Source organism: Lissotriton helveticus, chromosome 5_1 (genome assembly GCF_964261635.1).
Source record: "Lissotriton helveticus chromosome 5_1, aLisHel1.1, whole genome shotgun sequence".
NCBI lineage: Eukaryota > Metazoa > Chordata > Amphibia > Caudata > Salamandridae > Lissotriton > Lissotriton helveticus.
In genome coordinates this window covers 2009152603-2009172353 of record NC_136065.1, presented here as the reverse complement: position 1 = coordinate 2009172353, position 19751 = coordinate 2009152603, and the positions used below count along the sequence as shown (strand labels likewise).

The following is a 19751-nucleotide window of genomic DNA, read 5'->3' as shown; positions in this document are numbered from 1 at the left end:
TCAGTTTACAGCACTTCTACCCCCCTGTTGAAGTTTTTCCTCCTGGCTTTGTGTGGGGTAAAATTCTAAACTTTTTCAGTGTGAAAAGAGACGAGTTGCTGAATGCCACGAACATTTACTTTTGTGGGTGTTCGGGCTCACCGGGCATTCGAACCAACAAGCAGCACTTCTGACCTACCTGCTCATGTATGTAGATTAGTGGAAAGGTACCAAAAGCAGAGCCTCGTCTAGATACTTACCCCAATATTTCTAGCCATTGCATAATTGGAGGCTTTTATCAGAGTTCTGATAGAAGAATGCTGCTGTAATTAGGTAACTCACTGGATTGTTCCAAAAGGCATGTGTTTTTATTCCAGGAATATTAGATTATTGTAGCATCCTCCCTGGGCTGGTCTGAATTGAAGTGCATGTCAATTAATAAAATGTCTGTTTACAATTTTGCTGCATCTCAAATCTCAATTTTAAGACACTGCTTGGGGGGAGGGGGGGTGTAAGGCATGTGGAGGCCTGTGATGACACCTGAGGCAGAGTTGTGAGGGCAGTGGGCACGCAAGTAGGACAGTGTGCGCAGGCAAATCAGCGAGGTGACGGTAGCTGGGTTAGGGCACGGTGAAGAAGAGCAGCAGATGAAGTAGGCCAGTGAGGGTAGGTGGAACACTGTGAGAGCAAGCAATGCAGGGCAGTGAGAGCTGATGGTACATTACAGTAAGTACAGGTGGGCAGTATGGCGAGTGCAGAGAAGGTAGACTGGGGGTAGGTGCGGGTAAAATGGAGCAGTGAGAGCAGACGAGACAAGTCAGGAAGTGGTGAGGGCAGGTGAGTCATGGCAGTGAGTGAATGCATGTAAGTGAGAAGAAGTGAATGAAGGTGAGAGGGGTGAAAGCAGGTGGGAAAAGGCAATGTGATAAGGTGAGACAGAAAGTCGAAGCTGGAGAACATTTGTGACAGGACAGTAAGAGGTGGTGAGACAGGGCTGTAAAAACAGATGAGAAAGCACAGCGAGTGAAGCAGGACAGTGAGAGGCAGAAAAACATAGTTGCGGTAGGATGGGGTAGTGTAAGTGAGACAGGTCAGTGAAAGCAAGGGGATAGTGAGGTGAGACGAGACAGGAAAAGAGTGAAGATGAGGCAGGACAATGAGTCCAGGTGAGAAACGACAGTGAGAGCATGGATATAGTAGGGTCAGGTGAGACAGGAAGTGAGCGCAGGTTAGTCAGGACAGTGATTGCTGGTGAGGCAGGGACGTGAGAGCAGGGTTATAGTGGGGTCAGTGAGACAGGAAGTGAGTGCAGGTGAGTTAGGACAGTGAGTGCAGGTGTGGTAGGACAGTGAGAGCACGGAGCTAGTAGGGTCAGGTAAGACAGGAAGTGAGAGCAGGTGAGTCAGGACAGTGAGTACAGGTGAGGCAGGACAGTGAGAGCACGGAGCTAGTATGGTCAGGTAAGACAGGAAGTGAGTGCAGGTGAGTCAGCGCAGTGAGTGTAGGTGAGGCAGGGTACAAAACTGCTGAGACAGCTCGGCCAGCGCAGGGATATCCTAGGAGTGGACAGTTCCTGAGCACTGGACACTAGTATTTTGCTCAGCATTGGGCATCAGATATGTGCCTGAGCACTGGACTCTCGGGGTTATCTTGTACACTCTGCTTTCGGGTCTTCAAGACACTGCTTATCTTTAGAATTACAATGCAGTGAGTACTGGGCATTCATTAGCATTGGAGATTGAGACATTCTAGACACTGCTTATCTGTCTTTAGTATTACTATGCAGTGAACATTGGATATTCCTGAGCACTGGACATTGAAGTTTTCAAGACACTTCTTGTCCTAAGTGTTACAGTAAAATGAACACTCAGGTATTTCTTATCACTGAACACTTTTTGTTCATCAGCACTGACTGTACCCCTGATCACTGCGCAGTGGAATTATTTAAGTGCACTGGGCACAGGGAGATTGCAGGTCTGAGGGAGAGGGGTATTTCTGAGCAGTGCACACTAGGAGAGGGTTATTCCTGCATGCTGGGCACTGGAGATGGTGCAGGGTACTAGCGCTAGACGCATTGCGGGACACCTAGACACAGGTTTTCCTAAGTACTAGACATCATCAGCAGGACACTCAGAATTTTCACTGTGATCTCAATCTTTGACTACTTTTGAGGTTCAATGTATAGTTTGGGGGTAGGTTTACTGGACAGACAGGAAAACATTCGTTGACATCTGTGAATGGCTGATCCCAGAGTCCCTGGGCAAGTAATAGAGAGCTGGTCTCATTGTGTTGTCTGTTAAGATGCAAACGTGGCATTTAACTGGGGTTCTGCATTGTGTGACTAGGCTGGAATTAGAGGAAAAAGTTAACCATGTCCTAATGAGTTTTGTGATGTGTGTTTATCTGAAATGGGAATTAAATAAAAGTCGAACAAATGTTACGTCGTTTTTTATGTAAGATCAATATTGTGGCAGTTTATATTTTTAAGTCTGTTACAAAAAGTTTGTCATCTGGAATTATTATATTATAAAGGTGTGTTAAATGTATCTGGGTTTCTGTTGAAGTGCTCCGTATCCAGTGGGCTGTGTCCTTACACCATGAGTTTCAGAATGGTGAACTACACACACTTAAAGTGGCCAGTCCAGTGCGGAGAAGAAAATCAGATCTCTTTATCTAGGCTTGCAACGCTAATACCTACTAGCTATAGGCATTCTAGAATGTTACTTTGTTTAATGTCAGCTTGGATTTTGAGATGTATTCTGACATCTTTCACCGGATTGCTTTTTAACTCCAGTGTTAATACTTTGAAGATGTGCATCACCTCCAGTTTTTGAAAGCGCTAATGGCGCTCATAGTAATTGGGGTTCTACACTGGACAGAAGCTACGTTGAAATCTCTAGTGTCGCACAGTGATGTTTGATGTCCTTCACAAATAGTACTTGAACATGCATTTTTATGGCAGTGAATTTTCTCAAGAAAATGTGATTCTTAAGCATAGAGCAATTAAAGTAAGATACGAGAGTCCGAATTTCTCGGCAGGTCGCAAATAGTCTCTACCAATTTTAGCTGAGGTCATGGTCGTTATTCTTGAAACAGATGTTGACTTTCATGTCAGTGAGGCTTTTCTTTTCATAAGTAATATTTTGTACACATGTAATTATTTGACATGGTTTTAAAATTATTTTTTTATATTCGAAGTATTTAGTATTTTAATGCACCCTGTGGAGGATGTCGGTTGCAAGATTAACCTCCCAGCTACTGATGGAGACGCCACAATGCTGTGGGTCGAGGAATCTGGAAGATGCATAAACATTAAATATATAGGATAGTGCTGTATGGGTGTTGCCCTTCAGCAGAAATCCTCCCCTTATGGAGGTCACTAGCTCCCTGTTTATCAGTCTAGCCATTGGCCAAGTGGATGGAAGCTGTGCCTATTTAATATGCAACAAGTCCCTGTGCTCCCAAATTGTTAACCAGCCACTATAAAATTAACCAAGTATGTTGCCAACCGTTTTAATAGTTTAGTCATGCAGTCTTGTAACTGTAGAATTGGATGATGTTTTTATGTCCTGTCTTGTATGCTGTGTATCCAGCCCTGGTTGTGGAGGTCGCACCTGCAGGTTGAATCCGTAAGTAAGAACATTGTCTGCTAATGGAGAGAACATCTAGAGTATTGTGTCCGGGGCCACTGCTCCAAAAAGATAAATAATGCAGATTGAAGACAGATGTGAGGCAAGCCATGAAGGCTGTACAATGCTCCTCTGATATTTTATGAAGAAAGATGAAAGGACAGGGTGGTCGGAAGGTGGACAGGGGGCATGGGGTGGGTACAGGTGGTCATTATTCCCCAGGCTTTTCCAGGGCCCAACGCCCATACTGCAAAATGTATTTATGATTTTTGGAGCAAGTCTGGTCTGTTTATTAATGATGACACAACCAACACAATTATGCTACTAGATGGCGCCGGACGCTTCAGCTGCTCTCTTTTCTTTTGCTCCAGTACCATCGGGTCGAGTTTGTTCTATATAAAACTGCAAAAAAAAAAAATCGTTTCACATAGGATGGGTCATGAGGTCTCGCGGTGCAGGAAACCCATCTTGGGGAGTGGATATGAGATAGCACAGGGTTGAAGTCACAATGTGAGAAGTGGACATGAGCTAGTACAGGGCAGGAGCGACATTCTGAGGAGAGGACATGGGGTGGTACAGGGCAGGAGCGACAATCTGGGGAGAGGACATGGGGTGGTCCAGGGCAGGAGTAACATCCCATGGAGAGGTCACTGAGACTGTGTAGGAGTCTCACCCTTTGAAGTGGGCATGAGGTGGCAGTGTATGAACCATGCTTTATAAATCTTTGATTGATTGATTGACATCCCAAGGAGTGGCCATGAGGGGACACCTTGCATGAGTCTCATTCTGTGGCGTGGATATGAGGTAACACTGTGTAAGAGTCAAAACCCTATGGGGGATCTGGTCCTCGCCACTGACTGGACTCAACACGATCTCATGTAGATTCCAACAAGTAGAGTGAGCATCAGAAGACTGATGCATGCTTTGTCAAGCAGGCTTGTGAACCAAGTGACATGGGGTGGGCAGATTGGACTCCATTTGAACGAGGGTACGCTGGACTTCACGTGACACTCTGCAGACCACATCCATGGGTAGTGAATGTATGAAGCTCTGTGGTTATACTGAATAAGCAGCTACCTATGTTATGCCATCTATTAATGTAATAACTGCACTTTCACAATTGCTTTATTAACCTTCCTGCTTTCTCAAATTTGCTTGAAAATGCACGATTTTTCTTCTTTTTTTTCAAAATTTTCTTGGGGGGGTTATCCCCCCAAACCCCCATTTTGGGGTTCGGGCTCGCACGCTGCGCTGGCTCGCTACGGTGCTGTATGCAAACCACTTTGCGCCCCCACCACTTTCAAATGTCACCCACCGCCCCTGTCTATAGCACTGTGAAGTTTTGTTGTTCACTCTATGGAAAATAATTTAACATAACATAGGAGCAGAGAGTGCTCTTGGCTGGAGGGAGAAGTAGGAGTTGGTCAGCCTATTGTAGTGGAGGAGAGGCTGTCTTTAGTGCACAAAAGAGATTTCCATCCTAAAGTAGATAAATGTAGGAGTCAGGGCTTTCCTAGTGGTGAACTTGGCTCAAAAAGGAGCAGGGTCTGTACCTCCTGCTTAGAGAAGTCTAGGAGCTGCTGTTGTCTTTGGCTTCAGAAGGAGCAGGACTTAGTCCTCCTGCTTTGGGGACATGTAGGAAGGTTTCCAGCAGTGGCAGACTTCTTGCTCAAAAGTTGGCCTCGGCGAAATTAGAATGAAACTGGCATAATTTGTATAATTTAGGAATTTTCACACTACTCTTGTTAAGCAGAATTCTACAAATGACAAAATTAGTCCCTTTTGAATAATTGTGTCATTTGCTTTCAAAATTTACAGCGAACGTGCCATTCGCATTAAAAATTTACTGCAAACGCACAAGAGAATGTGAGCGGCTGTTGATCCGGATGTTTTTGTTTTCTTGAACTGTTTTGTAGTGCGAAATGCGTCCTCTTGTCAAAATTTGGAGCAGCAATGAATTTCGTCCCGAAAAAGTGCACGAAAAGACAAACTTGCATTAAGCATAATTTCGAGTTATTTTACAGAATTTTCATTTAATTAACGAAACTGCAAATTACGTGCATTTTGCACACACTTAAAAGCAGACATTGCAGCAGGCTTCGTAGGTCTCTATGGTTAATAAGGGGAGGGTACTGCTATTTCACATTCACCCACTGGTAGCAAGATTGTCAATCTTAATTCCAAAGTTTTGGACCAAAAGTTGTGGTGCCCATTCATTTACAAACAGAAGCCTTAAACCATAGTCAATTATTTTCTGCAATAGTGCATACACCTTACTTCATAGTACTTCGTATCAATCAATAATTTGTCCACTTTTTGGCTCTGGCTCATTTAGTATCCTTGGTCCAGTCCTACAATGTGTGGGTGTAAAAGCAAAGTTGGAATAAAATGCAGTCATTGTTGAGGGGTCCAAGTAATGAGGAGCAAACGTAGAAGGTGCACCCAATGGGCATACTTTTCCATTTAAGAAAAATAAACACAAACCTACAACTGTACTGTGATTTAGCAACTGTACTTGGACCAAAAACACTTTAAAATGTAAATACCTAACAGGTCGACATCTCTCCCCCCCCCTCTTTCTCTTTAAATGCATCTCTCAAATGAGGTGGCAATGTGTGACTGTAATAGATGTTTTATTTGAAACCCATTTCCTTCCTCACCTCGCTTTCCTGAAATTGTTTAATGGGTGGAAGGAGTATGACTATGCTGAGATATTGCATCCCAAAATCTGCTTCGTCATCTGTGGTGTACCCCCTTTTGTTATAAGGTATTTCCATTTTTATCCCCTGCCTTGGGTGGTGGAGGAATCATTTGGGGTAAATCCCTCACTGTGACAAGATACTGCACATGAGACTTTGCTCCCTTCTGCAGCCTTTATCGTTAGCAAAAGAATGTATGATTACTTTAATTTCTCTCGTTTGCCTTCTCCTTCCCGCTGTGCTCCTCATTCCTGCCCATTTTCTGACACCATCCATCTCCCAACCCCATATTTTGTTGACCCTCGCCCCATATTCAAGCACCAAGGAGACACCCAAAGCGGGCTTATAAAGCAGGCAGGCATTTTTTTTATCTTTTCCATTTCTCAGTTTACTGATGTGCCTAATTTGAAATTCTAAAGAGGAGGCTTATTCTAACCCTACACATTTCTTTGCATCTGGCTTCTGTAGGGTAAGCTCCTGGACCGGCTAATTCCTCTGAAGGAGAACTTGCAACTTATTCTGGTATCTAAACTCAAAGAAGACAATGCTTACAGATCCACAATGGTGAGTGTCAACCAAAGTGTGTGTGTGTGTGTGTGGTTGTGTGTGGGTGTGTGTGTATGTGCGCACGCTCACTCTTGTATGGCATGTGCCTCTTTGTTTTTGTTCCTAGTCTGTTTTAAGGTTTTGTGAGGTTTTGGGCCTCTTTGCATCTTTGTCTACCTACCTCTACCCGTGGAGGAAGGTGTGCTTCACAAGATGCAAGATTGTATTTGTGTGTGTCTTCTCATTTTGTGTATGATTTAGTTGGGTGCAACTTTAAATCTGTAAGTGTGTGGCATGAAGTATGAGTTTGTAGGGAACTGTGCATCTGTGTATGTGTCACATTTCAATGCTGGCTTGATGATATTCACAGGCACTCTTTATGTTATGTTATGTTAATAACTTTTATTGGGTGCACAGCTGCCCCAGCGAAGGGGCGTCCTGGCGCCTGATCAAGTGCCACAACACAACAAGTTGATACTGAAAAGAAGAAGAATCAGTCAGCAGAGGCAAACAGGTGAGTTTTTATAGCACGTCTAAAAAGGGTCAGGCTATTTAAGGCGCGAATATGGACAGGAAGGGAATTCCACAGTTCAGCTGCCAAGACACAAAAAGAGCGGCATCCCATCCTGCTCAGTCTGAACCTAGGTTTGATAGCCAAAAAAAGAGATTCCGACCTAAGAGACCGCGTGGGAGCGTAGAAAGAGACAAGGCCCACAAGGGCAGGAGGTGAACAGAGTTTTAGAATCTTAAATGTTAGACAGAGAGCCTTAAATTTGAGTCTCTGTCTGACTGGCAGCCAATGAAGGGATGTCAAAACTGCAGAGACAGAACAACGTCTCGGAAGACCAACAATGGCCCGCGCAGCGGCATTTTGCACCCTCTGTAGCCTAGTAGCCTCAGCCTGATTTACTCCAAGCAACAGGGCACTCCCGTAATCCAGCCGAGATAGAATGGAGGACTGGACCACCAGTTGCCGAGTAGGAGGGTCAAAAAATTTGAGGACTGGACGCAGTCCTCGCAGGATACCATAGCAGGTAGCTGCGATCCTCTTAGTATGGCTGGTAAAAGAGAGGTTAGAATCCAGCCAGACCCCCAAGTTCTTAACTTCGGCCGCTGGGACGGGGGATACCCCCAGCTCTGAAGGCCACTACTGATCCCCCCAAAGTTCTGCATGCTTCCCTAGAATCAGGACCTCGGTTTTCTTGGCATTTAGCTGTAAGCAATTACTGCGCATCCAGTTTGCCACAGCTATTAGTCCTGTACGGAATCTGGGCGCCATCACCTCAGGGTCCCCACTGAGTGTCACCGCCAGCTGCGTGTCGTCGGCATACGATGTCATGGTTAAGCCATATTGTCTGACGACAGCAGCCAGCGGTTTCACATACAGGTTGAACAAAGTAGGGCTCAACGCAGAGCCCTGAGGGACACCCAGTCCCAAAGGATGAAAAGAGGACTGACCAGAATATACCTTAAAGCTTAACATGAGTTCAGCTTCATGAAATTCAACTAGAGGTCTCGTGGGGTAAGGGTGGATAGAGGTCAAAGAATCAATTATGTTCCTGTCAGTTGTTGTCTTTTCTATTTTGGTGCTGCAATATTAGTTTGTCCAGTCACCTAGCAAAAGGCCCTATGGTCTGTAGGTGCAGGTAAATATTCTGTAGAGTTGTCAGTCGGTCCGTTTCCACCAAGCCAACTAGTAGTCTGACATCTTAAGGGTTTGCAGGGTCTAGAATCAGTGTTACTTGGCAGACAGGTAGAGTAGCTTGCCTAGTAGTTGCCATGAGTAGATTCGATAGCAGAGCAACATCAAAGTCTGTCCCACATCAGGCACCATTGATACAGGCACTTCCATCTCAGCTTGTAGTATGGCTTATAGGCCCTGGAGGGCTCTGCAGCACTTTACATAATAACAGGATACATAGCCAACATGTGTGAATAGAAATGTATGTCTGTATGCTTACAACGAGAACTCCAGCAGATGCATGTGAACATGCTTAACAGAAAACACAGAGGTTAAGAGGGAGTAGAAGGGAAGGATACCATAAAGAATTACAAAAAGATTATAAAGATCATTCATCTTCAAAACACCAATCTTAGCTTCAGAAAAAGTTTTAATTGTTGGGTCTTAAGGCAAACCTATCTCCTCATTGGATATGTTTAAACAATTACAGAGCTTGAGGTATGTACCTGGTGAATCTGCAACCCATGTAAATGAGAGAGCATCTATGAACCGACCTCACACAACTTCTTGTATATTTTTAAATGGGGGTTCATGATTCCTGGAGCAAATTTTTCAACTTACATTGAAAGCTTGATAGATCCTTCCAAGGAAATTCTCATATTCTATTCTACTAACCTTACTATTGGTACAGTACTTAAGAAGCAACATTCATAACCAGTGATCAGTTGTTGCATGTATGTGAGACAGATCCAGGCATGTATATCTGTCATTGAGACCTGTATGTTCCCGATTGAGGCATATAAATGTTCCAGATAGAGGCCTTTAAGTAGCCAATAGGGGCATTGACGTACACATTGTGGGCACTGTGCGGTAGGAGTGTAGTGTGTATCATAAATACTGTGACAGTGAACGAAACGCGTATCAGAAATACTGCACCAGTGTATGAAGCACATATCACAGACACTGCCATTGGATGGAACTTGCATTACAAATACTGTGTTTAGCTGCCAATCAGCTATATTAAGCACTTGCTTTGTGTTCAACTAGATTAGGTTGAACAAAGCAAACACAAGGAGATGATGAACAGAGTGCTGAAACTTTTCAGACACTCACCCTAGTCACAGATCTGGGTTGAATCCAACATCGTTCTTTAGCTTACTTAGCCACCCCAGTTCAGAGCCAGCCATATGCAAATAAGTCTTGAATCTGTGCCTCATGGGAAGAGTCCAGCTCGAACTGCAAAGCCAGGTCTTCCCTGGACAGGAAACAAGCATCCTGTGACCAGTTTCAGTGTAACACCCCTCATGAGATAAAATGGAGGCTACCTTTTGTACTTGAAAAAAAGGTTGCCAACCTCTTTGGCTATAGTCGACATGGAGATTCACATCTAGGTATTGGTGCTCAAACCAGGCTTACAGTCATCCCTTATATCTATACAAGTGACAAGATTTCTATATAACACAAACAACGCAACAGAATTTTCTACATAAACAAACAGGGAGAAATCCATTCCACCTTGCTGTTAAGCCTAGCCATGGAAACATGATTTAGAATTTATAAACGAGGGCCTCTTTTGGATATTCTCCAGATGGAAAACAGACCCTTGTTGTAGGCAGACTCATCTAGCTCAGTGATGCATTCCTTCCATCTCAATGTGATAGAATGCATTATCTTCAAATAGTGCTTCCCACATGTGGATCTGTTTAGGTCCTGGAAATTCGCCAGTATCTCTAGCATGCTTTCTCTGTGTAACTGGAGCAGGCACCTTGGAGCTTGTATCACTCTCACCTTGAATGGAGATATTTCTATATGCTTTTTCTTTAATGTCTCTTTTGTCTAGGTGGATCTATCTTGATAAGGAGTTTTTCTTGCAGGATGACTCTTATAACCCCGCCATTTTTGAAACTTCTGATACTGGTGAGAACAGTATTTCTGGTTGGGTGGTCAGGAAAGAGTTTGTTTAGTTACAGGAGGTGTAGGGAGATTAAAGGAGTAGTTATCCACTCCTCCCCTCTAACTTTGAAGAAGTTAACTGCATGGTCCCCACACTTTTGTATCTTGTGTTTCTCTGCAGAAAATATGGACATGCTTTAAGCAGTTATCGAACACTTCCCAAGAAAACAGCACAGGAGCAAACAATGCAGTTTTTAGGTTTTGCCTTAGCCAGCGCATGCGCTGATCTGCGAAACATTTAGTAAGTGGGTTTTCAAGGTGCTACCTCATGCTTTTGCTGTACTCAGGCTTGTGGTTACGTGTGTGTGCACGCACGCAGCTGCCATCTGGCTTTCTGTCCTGGCATTCCACGCATCGCTCGATCAGGCGCCATCTGGCTTTCCTTTCGAACGCTCCTCCCCCACCACAGAGCGTGTCCAGCTCCTCCCGTTAGCTGCTGCTGCTCCCGGCACCATCTGGCCACTTTCATTTTCAGGGCCGTGCGGCCGCGTCTCTTTCACGGCCGGCCGCGCGGCCAATGCTTTTTTTTATTATTTCCTTTTACCGCACGCGTCTGTGCGCTCGCACCTCTGACTGTCATTACTTCCGTCTATGCTCCTATTTAACATTTTGTTTTAAAGTATGCCCACGCCTCCTCGCTCGCACCTCTGCCCGTCATTGCTTCCGTCTATGCTCCTATTTAGCACTTTGTTTTAAAGTATGCCCGTGCTGCCCCTCCCCACCACGAACAGCAATCTGGCTTGCCCGGGCCGAGATTGGCTGCCATCGCCGGGGTTGTGACTGCTCTATCTCAGGTCGACTGGCAGCCATGGCGGAGCTATCACCAATGTAAACGCAATACATATCTGTCACCAAATAAGGGAACACAGCTCAAGTGAATTACAGACTCCATAGCTAATAGGCACTTCGGAATCTTGTAACATTTTCTATGATTGGCTGAGGTGTGTCGAATGCTTCAATCCTGGGTCACCTTATACATTACAAGTCCCGCCCACTTCAAGACGATTTTCAGAATATGGTTTACCATTGGGTCAGCTTTTATGCGATGCGATCCGGAAGTTTTGAAATCGTGTTCAGGTTAAGCTGAATTCAAGGACGACCCCTGTAAGTAGTGGACAGGTGGTCACCTATTTTCTTTGCACTGAACAGTATATGTTCGCTTATAAAACTAAGAGCATGTAATATAATTCACAGTTTCCAAATGTAATTTTAGAAAGATTATATACGATTAAGCCAAATGTTATGTACGTTTGTATGCCTAGAGTCACTCAATTTGGTAGTGCGAAAGGTAGGGTTTTCGGCCACACAGCATCCAATTCCTCCGAAGAAATGAACTCCTCTTCTGCTTGGATTTACACAAAAGCCCAGTGCTCTGTGTTTCTGTCTAGCTGAACTAATACACTGTGGTCAATATGCTGAGTAATGAACAATGTATACAAATCAAATCTGCACTAAATGAGATGTTTTTCCAGAATGAAGTAGGGTGGCTGTGATTCAATCACAAAAGATTATTACCAAAATAGTACAAAGCGCTGCAGCAAACTACATTAAGTACAGAGAAGACACCAGTTTTGTTCTCCATAATACAACGTTAAATATCTGGAAAGCGCGGCAGTACAGGAATGTGTAAATATCACTGCCATTCCCTAATGTAAGATACCACGTATATCAGAAAATAGCATTTGCAATGCAATAGGTCTCGCATTTGCTAGAGCTTGAGCTATTGGCATTATAAATGACAATGCCAATACCTTTTATTAATGTGCAAACCTGCAAGCGGTGCATAAGCACACACTTTGAACTTCTAGTCATTGCTTATGAGAAGCAAGGCTGGCAGTAATCGCAACTCTTTTACTGCCAGCCTTCCTTCTGGTAAGCAAGGACTGTAAGTACAAAGTGCCTGTTTATGCACCGCTTGCAGGTTTTCAAAGCATAAATAAAAGGCATTGTCATTTGCAATGACAATAGCTCAAACTCTTGTAAATGTGAGACCTATTGCATTGCAAATGCTTGTTCGATTATGCTTCATTTTTTCTTTAGCTTTGATCGCTTGTAGACTAGCTGTGTATACAGATACACTCCTGAGTCTCCGGCCTCTCCAGACCTATCCTTTGGTCAGGAATCCTCATCCGGGCTGGAGTTTTCATGTTGTTCTAAATGCCTAGGCTGATATGGATGAGCCCTCCGTGGTCTTCCACAAGGATAAGATGTCTTAAGAATATTTATATTTTTTGTTATTGAATCTGAAAGTTTGTCTTACTAAACTTGAAGTTCTTGTCTGTGAACAGCTTTACCTGCTGTCATCAAGAGGCCTATTATATATTTTTCTTTCTCCAGCCCCAGCCATTAGATTGACACATTGTAAAGCACATCATAAATCAAACCACAGGCAGTTGGCTTTCACACCTCATTCTTTATGTTATTTTTGTGTGCTTACACCTCTTGTTAAGCCATTGTGTTCCAGTGCATGAGGAGCTATTTTCTTTCCTGCTTCTTTCACACTTTCTGCTGTCCTCCACTCTTCCACCCTTCTCCTTCACCAAGTTCTTCATCTATTGATAACTCTTCATATACTGGCTTTGCCAGTGCTTGTTTTGATACTTTGATAAAGTCAGTATCAGTGGGCATCCACCTATGAATGGTATTTTTTGTTTTTTTGTTTAGAATAACACTTTTTTTAGATTGAAAAAATAAATAAAGATAGCTGCTTGTTCTTGTGAACATCTGCTAACACACCAGTGGCCATGATTAAAAATATTATGGGAAAAATTATCCTAAGTTTGTTGCCCAGGCATACTCATGCTAAATCATGCCTGCACTTATATCGGCCATATATGCATTCTTCTTGGTATACTTATCAAAACTACCCCAAAAGCAAGCACTGGCAAAGCCAATAGGTCAGCAACTGCATATTCAAGGCAAGAGAAATTGGCTTTCCCATGATTACTCTGTATAAGTTGGAAGGAGACACTGTAGCTTAGCTTTCTTGTTGGAATTCAGATAGTCGAGTATTGTAAGCCAAGGCCCTGTGCAGATGCCTTTGAGACATATAAGGCTCACTGGCCACTCTACTCTTTAACCTTATTTGGTTCATGGCTGTGCTGTATCAGAAATCAATGTCCATGCAGTTAGAGCCAGTGTAGCAGCCCAAGTGAACGGGTGATGTTCCAGTTGCACCACTGATTCAGCTGTGCTGTTCTGTCACTTCATATGTTGGTCATAAACTACAAAGCGGTAGTCAGTTTACTCAAGGTCTGTTAAAAGTGTTTTTGGGGAATCTTAATCCAGGTGTTACAGCCCCCTCCGTGGGGCCCTCCTCTTTTTAAGCTTTGAAAACTTATCATGTGTGTGAATCGAATGGGTTGCAAGTAAATAGGAAGGGTACAGCACTCACTCTATTGAATCAATTAGACGTTGTCCTGATGCCCTTCACTCGTAAGACCTTTATAGAATCCCACTACTTGTTACCTTTGCTGTTCCTAGAGAAACAAAACTCTGGCAGTGGGAATGGGCGCAGGCAGTCTTGTCTTTCTTCTAGTGTTCATACTACATGATCCTGGTATTGTTTTTTTCTGGCATCAATGTGTATCATATCCATAAAACCACACATAACTTGCCATTTTGCACTTGCCCCATATTTTATCCAATGCATTCCTAATGCTTTGTCTGAATTATATCCATTCTGTTGTCTTAAGTTCCATCACTCTATGTATCCAAGAAGAGAACACAATGGCTGTCACCCAGTAGTTTTGATAGTCATCTTTCTAGCAGTAGCGATACAAATAGTTAAAAAACACAAGTAAAGCAAAGACGGGGGATGGAAAAAGAACAATACGAGTAAAACGTGGTGTTTGTTTGCTTTCTAAAATTAAACTCTTCTGTGGCTGTCATCCTGGTTTCTCAGAGAACTGATCTTTTATATTTCTGATACTTTCATATTTTTCTGTTAAAGGGAGAACTGAGGAATCAGAGGGAGAACATCTTGGCTGCATTTGAGGAACTGGAGCAATTCCTGGAGCAAGAAAAGCAACATATCCTCAAGCACTTGGAGACAGAGAAGAAGGAGAAACTAAGGATGATCCGGGGAAGAATGACGGGAATGTTAAAACAGCAATCAATCTTCAGGAAATTGATCACAGAGATGGAGGAGAAGTGCAAACAGCAGGACATAGAGTTATTAAAGGTAGGGCTGATCCAAAATCTGTGGCTTTCGAACCGTTGTATTCCTTCCTCTGGATTCTGATCACAGGTAGAGAAGGGACTTGCTGAAGGTGATGATAGAGAATGAAAAGTCAATAGAACCAGAGTGCCAGGCCCTCCTCAGATCGACATGTGTCTTGAGGGAAGTGGACACAGGTAGAGACATGTCAGCAGCAGAATTTTGAGCTAGCAAAGATGAGAGGGAATATAAATCTACAGAACTAGAGAAGCTTTTCACCTCAGGAACATTAAAAGAGAGTGGTAAGGGATTTTTAGGGATGGTTAGGAGTAAAGGGTAGTAAGGGGTTTGAAAGTTTCAGGGATGGGCAAAGGGTATTGTAGGAAGGTAGATCCCTGACTATGGTTGCCCCCAACTTTTTGCCTGGTGTTTTGCTGGTTTTCTGACTTAGTTGACCTGAGGCCCTGCTATTCAGGACCTCAGGCCCACTGCTCTCTCTGTAAAATGGATTCCATGTACCTTAGGTACATATCCAATTGGATACTGAGTCCCCTTATCAGTCTCTGTACAGTGTACCTTAGGTACCCAGGGCATAGGTGTACCCAGGGCCTACCAGGGGCTGCAGCATGTATTATGCCACCCCTGGCTGGCCATCCAAATCTGACACAACTGGCTGCTTGACAGCTGGGGCAAGGTGGTGTAATCACCCCTTGCTTTAGATATAGTATTCCTATATCTAACCCTAAAATGGGCACACAGATCTCCTATCAGTCACTCCTATGGCAGGCCTTGACAATCCTGAAGGCAGAGTGCTTGGAATCGTGTGAGATAGTGCTCTGGCATGAGCTGAGCCTGTCTGCGGCTTTCGGGATCCATCCCTTAGCCGTTTCCATGATATCGCATACCATATACTCTTAAGTGCATTATAATCCTCGCGGTTATATGCCAACTCTGGTATCGCTTTATCAAAACATGTCGAGTAAGGTGTCATACGAATTGGAATACTAACCCCTCGCCAATTCTGGCGACGGGGTTAGCATTCCACCCTTCTAGAGGGACACGACATGTATGTAACCTGTAACCCCGGTTAAAGTTAAACAGAGCCTTAGCTCCACAAAATGGATGCTGCCACCGAGACACAAGTCTGCCCTCCTGCTGCTGGGAGTCCTCCCAGAGCAGGAGGCAAGGACAAAGGGTTTCCTGCCAGGGGCGGTGCCAGCACCGTCCCAGACAGGATTTTGTGTATTCTAGGTAGGCAGGGCTTCAGAGGAAGGTGACTGCAAGTGGCACCCCGGTGCTCACTGTGCATAGGCCGGTTGAAACCAGTTCCAGGGGCACTCCAGCCCCTGGCCTGGGGAAAGCCCGCCAAAGGAGAGGGGTGTAACCACCCCCCTCCTGGTCCCACCCATAGGGCAGGACTTAGTCGCGTGCCAGCCCCCTTTTCCCAGATAAAGGTAGGAGCAGGCCCCCTTCCAAATTAGATCATCTTTGGAATCAAGACACGACTTTCTACGAAAGGACATCAAGATTTCTTCTTCAAGATTCTCCCTTGTGACTAAGGAGTAGTCACCCTGCATCCGCAGGCACCATCTTAAGAACACTGCGGTCTGCTGCAAGTCCTTCCTCCGGAATCTGACTGCCCAGCTCGACGAGAACCGGCTTCCCTGGCACCTCTGACCTCTACCCACCTCTACAGCCAAGCTGAGAACCGTGGGTGCGACGAGACCTCGAGGGACCGGCCATCTTCAAGACTGCACGACTTCTTTCCTGCACGACCGCCGAGGAATCCCCTGGTGAGTGCTTTGGGGACCGAGAAGCCCCGACCCTGAGCAGCTCCAGCACCGAAGTTCAGCCTCCCAGCATCTCCACGATCTGCGTGGGGCCCTTCTGCTTTTAGCTGCTCACCGCGTTGTTTGGCTACTAGCCCGCTGGCTTGTGGCCTTCCTAACGACGCCCGACGACATCACTGCTGCTAGTCTGGTTGCTCCAGACTGGCCCTTGCTCCCTTCCAAAAGAGGAGCACCCTGGACCCTCCTGGTCCACTCCAGACGCCATTTTAGGTCCACCGCGTGGGCTTGAATTTGCCAAGACTTGTTGCCCCAATCCTGGGTCCAGCGACGTTGAGAGCATCATCCATCGTGGGACAGCTCGTACCTCCATCCTGGTCGCCGACAACGCCTCCTGGTCCGTGAGACTACAGAGCCCAGCAGCGCCCACTCACCTGACTGCGGTGACTTCGCCCGGTGCCATCCTGGTGCCCACTTAATCACTGGCTAGTGATTCAAGAACTTGGTCCCCTCTGCTTTCAGGTTTTCTTCTTCCCTGATCCAGGCTTGGATCTCTTCGAACTTTTCTTCACTGGCCGCCTGCCAACAACTTCTTCTTCAGGCTCCTGGTTCGTCAACGAGGAATCCCGACGTCTTTTCAGACCTATGCAGCCGCAGCCCCTGGGCTAGGTAACTTCGGCATTTCGGTGCCCCAGCATAGCCTCACTATCCAAGGGTCCAGATCCACTGTCGTTTTCGACCTACCTAGTCGGGTTCGCCCGAGAACACTAACTTTGTGAGTTCTAGCTTCCATAGGCTTTTCCCCGCCTTACGCGTGAGAGTTCCCACTCTGCACGTGGCTCCCCTAGGCCTCCTGCTCCTAACCTGAGTGTTCAGTATTGTAGGCCTAGCGTTTCTAAAGCCTCTGAGAATCGTTACTTACCTGCTAGTAATTCGCATTCCACTTTTAGAGTATATGGTTTTTCGTGCCCCTCGGGCATTTGTGTAAATTGTGCGACTTAAAGTATTTTTATAAGAGTTTTGTTGTGTGCTTAGCTCCCTGTCTCATAAAGAGCCAGGGTAGTCTTGTTATAAATAAATACACTGTTTATTTTCATAACAACTCGTGTGGTGTCCTTTCACTGGGTGTTCAAGGGGTAATGTGATGGTAAAACAGCTGGCTTAACACGCCCTCTAGAGTCTTAGCCTTAGACTGCTCGTATCCATGCTACTAGGATAGCTGGTCTATAAGGTTGACTTACAACCAATCATCAATAAGGGTTGTTTGGACTGATATATAGTGATCACTAGAATAGTGAGCACTGCACATCAGGCCAACTTCTCACATTGGTGAGCAGCGGTTGGGATTTGAGCTTGCTGTTGTTTTACCACACATATCCTAAGAATATCTTGTGAAAGATCACATAAGTACTAAGGTACATATAACTTAGCTTAGAATACTCTGAGTTCTACTGAACCAGCTGTTGTAGCTCCTAGGGCCTAGCACACCCTAAACTACAACTCTAGCAAGGGATCAGTAGGCAAACATATAGTGTAGGTAAGTGCACCACTTACACCTCACTAGAAAAGCATGTCTACCCATGGAGAGTCTACTGAGACTCCCCTTGTGGTTATTGACCCTCCACAGGTCAAATCAAGATATGCAGCTCTCAGTTTCCAGGAGATGAGACAAGTGTGTACCTCCAGGAAACTGAAACAGGGGTCTAACCCCACCATTCCCTTTCTGATAGGTCTCTTAGAGACATATGATGCCAGAAAGATTTCTCAGTTAGATGGGAATATGCCAGCCTTAGAGGGTACCACTGGGGATCCAGACCTCCTTGACACTGAAAATGCAGTTGAGGAGAAGGATCTAGAGGAACTCTCTGAGGGTGAGGCAAACAAGGGTCCTGAGTTAGTCAGCAGACTCACTAGGGCCAACTTAGACCTACTTGGGGAAGGATCTGGGGGACCCCCAGTACTGACCCTGATGAGGCCTAACCTTGGAGTTAGGAGAGATAGATCTCTTTCTAGGGACTCCATTAGATCTCTGCACTCTAATGCCTCTTCTCAGAGGAGAGGGAGCTCTCCACAAAGGAGATTGACTTCCCCTCAGAGAAGAGAGCATGAAGCAAGGATGAGACAAGCTAAACTGAGGATTGAAAAGGAAGAACTTGCCCTGGCCAAAGAGAAGCTTGCCTTTGCTAGAGAGCAGAAGATGAGTGGGTTAGCTCCCACTGGTGGCAGCACTCTCCCAAGAGAAAAAGAGAAGGGTTTAGATACTAAACACCTGACAAAGATAGTGCCCCCCTTTAAACAAGGGGATGACATCCAGAAATGGATGGCTGCTTTGGAGAGGGCCTGCACTGTGCAGTGCATTCCCCAGAGTCAGTGGGCAGCTATACTGTGGCTCTCCTTTGATGGCAAAGGTAGAGATAAGCTCCTCACTACTAGAGTTGAGGATGCTAACAATTACCAGGTCCTGAAAAATGCACTGGTTGATGGGTTTGGCTTAACCACTGAGCAGTACAGGTTGCTGTTCAGAGACACCCAGAAAACTCAGTCTCAGGACTGGTCTGACTTTGTTGATTGTGCCACTAAGGCTTTGGAAGGCTGGCTACTGGGTAGCAAGGTTACTGACTTCACAGGATTGTATAATCTTATTATGAGAGAGCAAGTCTTAAATAATAGTCAGAACCAGTTATTACACCAGCACCTGGTAGACTCTGATCTGACCTCTCCACAAGAATTGGGTAAGAGGGCAGACAAATGGGTCAGAACCAGGATTAGGCCCAAGAACCAAGGTGGTGACCAGAAAAAGGAATCAACCAAGCCTCAAGAGAAGGGTGGGAATAAATCTCCAGATCAAACCACATCAGGGCCCCAAAAATCCTCTGAGGGGGGTGGATCCCAGAATCCTTCTAATAACCAGAAGAAACCTTATTGTTATCCCTGTAAGCAGGTGGGCCATTTGAAAACTGACAGCAGTTGCCCAAAGAACAACAATAAGGAGAACATACCCCCAAGTAACATTCCCAAGCCTCCTGTTACTACTAGTAGTAATCCCCCAGGTGGTGGGAGTGCCCCCAAGAATTTGGGTGCATTTACTTTGGGAGTTCCTGGGGACTCTGGCCTAACCACGTCCCCAAACTTAGATACTCTTGTCTGTGAGACTGGCATGGGGTTTGCCAACTTCACAACTTGTCCCAACACTTTGGGCAAGTACAGACAGGAGCCCCTCATCAATGGTATAAAAGTTGAGGCCTATAGAGATACAGGGGCTAGCATCACTATGGTGACTGAGAGTCTAGTCCCCTCAAGGCAACTTTTACCTGGTGC

The 19751-nt window shown here is 45.1% G+C and overlaps 1 protein-coding gene across 1 annotated transcript in view; it reads left to right on the top strand.

Moving 5' to 3' along the window:
- LOC144756174 (E3 ubiquitin-protein ligase TRIM39-like) overlaps positions 1 to 19751 on the top strand; it is a 200238-nt gene that overhangs the window by 93047 nt on the left and 87440 nt on the right. The window contains exons 4-5 of the mRNA XM_078645756.1: positions 6776 to 6871; positions 14440 to 14670. Coding sequence (XP_078501882.1) covers positions 6776 to 6871; positions 14440 to 14670 — 327 coding nt within the window. The remainder of the gene's footprint in view (positions 1 to 6775; positions 6872 to 14439; positions 14671 to 19751) is intronic.